At 49.8% G+C, this 6507-nt stretch overlaps 1 protein-coding gene across 1 annotated transcript; it reads right to left on the bottom strand.

The window, feature by feature from the left end:
• Positions 1-5467: 5467 nt before the first annotated feature.
• Positions 5468-6484, bottom strand: LOC121856902 (the record flags this gene model as incomplete). The annotated part of the gene is given in 2 exon segments (XM_042352666.1): positions 5468-6163; positions 6328-6484. Coding segments are annotated over 2 exon segments (674 nt in total), but the record flags the coding sequence as incomplete, so codon positions are not given.
• Between the last annotated feature and the right edge of the window lie 23 nt (positions 6485-6507).

Below are 6507 nucleotides of genomic sequence, written 5' to 3'. Positions count from 1 at the left end.
TTTCTCTTTTGTCGGATCACCAGTATGGCTTTCGCCGTGCGAGATCTACTGGTGATCTGCTCTCCTATTGCACCCATCTTTGGTCATCCTCTCTTAGGGATTATGGGGAAACTTTTGTCGTGGCCCTCGACATCTCTGTTAGATGTTCTGGGTAATAAGTTCTATATACAGGAGAGAACACAAACACCTGTATAGTTTTGTAGGTTCGGTTTACTGGATAAGAGTATGTACACAGAGGTGGATAGCACTGCTCCCTAGCTAAGGTCCTGGTCAACTACCATAGACGACGTATGGCAAGTGATACATTAGCAGCTTCCATACGTCGCCAGGCACATTAATTAAGCGTGTGGGATATGGTAATAACATTGCCACACGCTGCTAGCTAGGCTGAATAAATAATATAAATGGAGCACATACATAATATACATACATAATACATAATCCAGCATACATAATATACATACACCTCCCTCCCCCCTATACGCTCATAGCAAAGTCTTGAGCGGACCTTTTCTTCTGGATCCGTTCTGAGCGTCGAGGGACTTCATCACTGGGAAGGGTATGGGACTCAACACTGGTGGCGGGGCCAGCAGAAGGCATTGTTACGGGGCGGAGAAAACGGCGGTTCCTCCACCACACACGACCACTGGGTAACCGCACCTGGTAGTCCCGTGACCTGCCGAGACCCATGACTACGCCTACTTTGTCCCAACGTAGGGAGGTCGGGTCCTGAACACGGACTTGGGTGCCGACACTCAACCTGGGGAGAGAACGGGCGTGGTCGTTGTAGCGGGCGACGACGTCCTGAACACGTTCGGCGGCTCGGCGATCACAATCCTCTGTCTTGGCCTGCCACTCCTTGGAGAAGGATTGAGGGTGAGCAGGGACACAAGAACGAAGGGGGCGCCCATACAAAACCTGGGCAGGGGAGCGTCCGGTGTAGTTAGGTGTGTTGCGGAGTTCAAGAAGACCCCGGTCGAAGGCCTCGCAGTCAATATTCCCAGAAGGGGCCACCTTAAGGATGAGGTGCTTCAAGGATTTGACAGCAGCCTCAGCGTGGCCGTTGGACTGCGGGTAATGGGGCGATGACAACACATGCCGGACTCCCCATCGGTCAAGGAACGCAGCAAAGTCCCGGCTTGTGAACTGAGGCCCTCCGTCGGTTCGCAGGCGTACAGGAACGCCCACGTCACGGAAGTAGTGGCGGAACTTGCTGATGGTGGCGGCAGACGTCGTGTCATTACCGCCCTTGATGACAACCGGCCAACCAGAGAGACGGTCGACGATAACCAGGAAGGACTTTCCTGACACACAGAAAAAGTCGGCCGACACAGACTCAAAGGGGCGGGTGGGGTTGTCGTCACTCATGAAGGGTACCTGCTGCTGGCTGGGTTGTAATACGTGGCGGGGCTTACACACCTGGACAGCATTGGAGATGTCGGGGTCGATGCCAGGCCGGAACACAGTCTGTCGTGCACGTCGTTTGGTGGCCTCAGCTCCACGGTGACTGTCGTGAAGGCGAGCCAAGGCGTGGGGACGTGATGCAGCAGGGACAACTACCGAAGGAGAGGTGTCACTGGCCAGAGGTAGGGGTAGGGCGGCAGCAGGGTAGTTGCTGCTCCCTTCATGCACCCTGTTGGCGTAATTTACCTCGAGAATCGGTGTTGGGAAGTCCTGGGAGATGATGGCCAACTCTTGACAATGTCTGTAGGACAGCAAGGGAGTCGGGACACCATCATGCACGTCAATCCAGGCCTGACACGACCTGTTGCCAAAGGTGACATGTGCATAGAGTGAACCCAGGGCTGGGGCCATCTGTGAACCATCTGCCATGACGCAGAGGTCCTCGGGAGGCGGTCCTAGATCGCTTGGAGAGAGCCCCAAGCATCGCAAATGCTGGGGACCGATGACTGTAGCATCAGCGCCGGTGTCGGGCAACATCTGAAGACGGGATGACACACCGCCGTAGGTCACGATGACGCTGATGTACTGGGGGACTTTGGTCCTGGGATGCGAGGAGTACACCCTCCTAAAATGGGTCGGGCTTTGTCCAGGGTCGTCGTGCCTCTGATTTGGCGACTGTGGGCGGCCCTCACTGGTAGAAGGGCGCCGAAGCTTCCGCCGACGCTGTCCCTTGGGTTCGTGGGTAGGGCAACACTTGTCATAGTGGCCCAGACGACCGCACACATTGCACTGTACGTACTTAGCTGGGCACCGCACTGTGAGCGACCAGTGGCCCATACGGTCACAACTGTTGCAGGTAGACTGAGCAGCTGGACATACCTGTGTTCCGTGCTGCTTACCACAGTTGTTGCAAAATGAACCGGGCGTGGACGTGGTGGGCGAAGGCGTAGGAGCAGACTTCTTGTCCTTCTTGTACCGGGAAACAGCGCGTACAGCTGTAGGGGGAGCTCGGATGGCAGAGGTGGCACACCTGGCAGCCTCATAGGAGCGACATATCGTCAACACATCCTGAAGAGAAGAGGAAGAGTCGAGGGAGGTGAGGCGTTGGACAAGTTCCTCGTCCTTAACACCCATCAGGATCACCTGCTTCAACTGGGTCTCCTCGCACTGCTGGTGGTGGCCTAAACATATATCTACCTCTTCCGAGGCTCTCTTAAGACGTACATAAAAAGCGTCAAAAGACTCACCCTCCATCTGTCTGCAGCTAAACAATTCCCTCCTGCGCAGAGCTTCATTCTGCTGTCCTTTGATGTGCCGTTGTAGAACGTCCAGTACCTCCTCTACAGACAGCGAAGAGGTTGGGGGTACCTGCAACGTATGTTCTAAGACACGCTGAACTTCCAAGGACAGGCACATACGCAGCTGGATGAGTTGTTTAGGCTGTGACAAACTCTGGAGATCCACCATTGTAGCATAATCAGCCCACCGCCGCCGCCATTCGCGAAAAGTCTGGAAATTTACATCAGGCTCCAAGATGGGCGGCGTTTGAGCTGCTGCTTTAGGTGGGGCTGGGGGGCGTGAAGGGAGCATGGATGAGGTATCTGAACCATTCAGTACCGAGGCAGTGTTAGAGCCAGGGGCTTGGTTAACAGTGAGGCGAGATATCAAGGCTTCAAACCGTGCACTGTCTTCCATTCTCCGTTGGTGGTCTCGTTCTGCCTCTGCTTGCCTTCTGTGCTCATCCGCCAAACGTCTGTGAGCTTCATCCTCGCGTCTCTCATCTCTCATAAACTTCATTAAGGCAATTATCTCTGGAGATAACGCTGAATGTTGAGGTGAAGGGCTGCGCGATGTTGTGGGAGCTGGGGTGTCATGGTCAGCCTGGTCATCCATCTCTGGGGGACTATCATCCGCTTGACTCATCCAGGCGCTGGGTCCACGGCTACGTAAGGCATGAGACATAACTACTTTATCTGTGTACTGTGTCTTAAATCAGTGTTGACCGGTCAGCCCGTCGTATCAACAAGATTTCAGACAAAAAAATTTAATTAAATACACAGATAAGTAGGTTATATATATAAAATATATATAAGAAACCGCGCGGTCAGCAAGTGTTAGTACATGTATGTGTGTGTGTGTGTCCCAGGCAAGGAGAGCGTCTCGCCCCAGCTGTGAGGGGGGGTGGAGGCGGCGCTGTGAGGGAGGGGGGTGGAGATAGGAGTAGCTCAGTCGCTCTCTGTAAACGGTCAGAGGAGGGTGCGCTGAGCTCTACACCCCACAAATGCCCAGAACATGCCGTATACCTTGGAAATCCGTTCGAACAAGGTCACACATGAATGGCACGAAACACACAATGCACTAAACACTTCACAGAAAATCACTGTCACTGACACTGCTCAAAGTTGCGAAATTCTTCGAGGGATGACGCGGGGTTGACCCAAGGCGGGGATCCATCAGCCGGCTTTCCACAAACTTGCACTAATCACTCGTAATAATCCAGTAAAACTACGCACTGCGCCATGTTAGATGTTCTGGGTAATAAGTTCTATATACAGGAGAGAACACAAACACCTGTATAGTTTTGTAGGTTCGGTTTACTGGATAAGAGTATGTACACAGAGGTGGATAGCACTGCTCCCTAGCTAAGGTCCTGGTCAACTACCATAGACGACGTATGGCAAGTGATACATTAGCAGCTTCCATACGTCGCCAGGCACATTAATTAAGCGTGTGGGATATGGTAATAACATTGCCACACGCTGCTAGCTAGGCTGAATAAATATAAATGGAGCACATACATAATATACATACATAATACATAATCCAGCATACATAATATACATACAATCTCCAAAGCATTTGACAGGGTATGGCACAAGTCTTTGCTATCTAAACTTCCCTCTTTTGGTTTCTCTACCCCACTTTGTTCTCTCATCTCTAGCTTCCTTGAGAACCGATCCATGGCGGTTGTTGTCGATGGATCGATTTCTCGCTCTTTCTCTACCAATAGTGGCGTCCCACAGGGTTCTGTTCCTTCTTTTTATCAATGATCTACTTCACACTACAACTAATTCTATCCATTCTTACGCCGATGATTCCACTCTTCACTCTTCCTCACATTTTCCCCTTCCTCCTAACTCTCAAACTAGATCTGTTTCTAGAACTGATCTCATTACTTCTATCAACGCGGATCTGTGCAGCATCTCTGAATGGGGAGGTACAAACTTGGTCAAGTTCAATAGTAACAAAACTCAATATTTACCAATTACACTTTGTAAATTAGACGATCTCCCACCAATTACATTTCAGGACGCTATCATCCTCCCAAATTCTGAAATAAATATGTTAGGCCTCACCATTTCCTCCAATATGTCCTGGAAATCACACATCCTTAGTATAACTAAAGCTGCCTCCCGAAAGTTGGGAATGCCGTACAGATGCCGCAGCTACTTCACTCCTGAGCAGTTGCTCCAAGTATATTAGGGATTCATTCGTCCTAACTTGGAGTACTGCTCTCATATCTGGGGTGGTTCTTCTTCTTTCTGTCCAACTATTAGATAGGGTGGAATCAAAGGCATTTCGTCTTATTAACTCTCCTCCTTTAGTCGATAATCTCTCTTCCCTTTCTCTTCGCCGCAATGTTGCTTCACTCTCTCTCTTTTACAGGTACTTTAACGGGCAATGTTCAGTGGATTTGGCATCCTGTGTACCACCGGCAAGGCCGCGAGTTCGTAACACACGTCTTGCCCGCGGTGCCCACCGTTTCTCCGTGGATGTCGGTCACACGAGAATAACCCGTTATAGTACCCCCTTCTTTCCTCACACAGCCAAACTGTGGAATGCTCTGCCTTCTTCTGTGTTTCCATGCTCTTACAATCTGTCTCACTTTAAAAAGCTGGTTTTCCGGCATCTTCGTGGTGTAGATTAATACAGTATAACCTTTTTTTCTATATTTACAATTTCTTTTCGTTCTTTTTTTTTCTCGCCCCCCAGGCTCCGTTGTGGGTCATTTGACCTGTGCCCGGGTGGGCTAATTCACAAAAAAAAAAAAACCTTATACACTCATACACTGTGTCTGTAAAGGTTGGTTAATTATACACTCATACACTGTGTCTGTAAAGGTTGGTTAATTATACACTCCAGTAAATTAAGTTAACATAATACACTACCACTAAGACCAGCCTCCGGTGTGCATAGCGAGCGGCAGGAGGGACGTCTCGCGTCGTCTTTATCCAAGGAAACTTAGTCTGTCTTTTCTGACGCAGTGATCTCCGCATCACTAAATCTGCTGCTATAACATCCCGCTTCCTTCTCGTCTCCTCTGTACCATATGCCTGGTGGCCGCTCTTCTTTGGTTCCCTGCTGGTTGGTCCTTGGTGTAAACTGACCAATGTCGGCTGAAGGATCATCTACATCAGAATTTTTCTTCGTCATATATCCATTAACACTTGGACTGTGTTTGACTCTTGAGGTGAAGTTCGCATTGTCTGTGTTGGCACAGTCTCCAACTGAGTAACACTCGCTGGGTACCGGAGGCAAACTCGAAGTAAGTTCTTTAGTATTTTTCTTGGCGTAAGACAACTGTTGGAGTGTGGGTGAGTCATTGCACTTGTGAGAATCACGACTTTTTCCTGGACTACTGAGAGAATGACTGAGAGTAAGGGTCTTGGAGTTCCCAGGTCCGTCTTTATCCTCTTTTTCCGGGGCCACTTCCAGGTCCTCAGGGCTGATCGGCGAAGATTGACGCACTTGTATTATACTGGAAAGGCAAAGAAAATTATAGTTGACACACAAATGTCTGTCATTAGAGACAAAAGGAATGATAGTGCTGATAATGTTGTTTATCAACTGAATCCTTTATGTTGTTGCATATTGTCTTATTATGATCATTAATATCAGTAATGAGGACAAAATCTGGCTTACATGAAGAGGACTATGATGATGGCGTTAAGCCCGGCAGCAAAGAAGAACTGGGCAGCGGGCCACACGTCGACGGTGTTGTAGTAGATCGGGGAGTAGCACGCGTAACCCAACATGGGCATCAGGCCGTTGAGAGCCGCCATCACGGCGTTGATGCGTCCTGTCAACATATTAACAGGAATT

The sequence above is a fragment of the Homarus americanus genome, unplaced genomic scaffold, assembly GCF_018991925.1.
Source record: "Homarus americanus isolate GMGI-L3 unplaced genomic scaffold, GMGI_Hamer_2.0 scaffold29259, whole genome shotgun sequence".
NCBI lineage: Eukaryota > Metazoa > Arthropoda > Malacostraca > Decapoda > Nephropidae > Homarus > Homarus americanus.
Note: the sequence above shows the minus strand (reverse complement) of the source record. Positions and strands in the feature narration are given on the sequence as shown.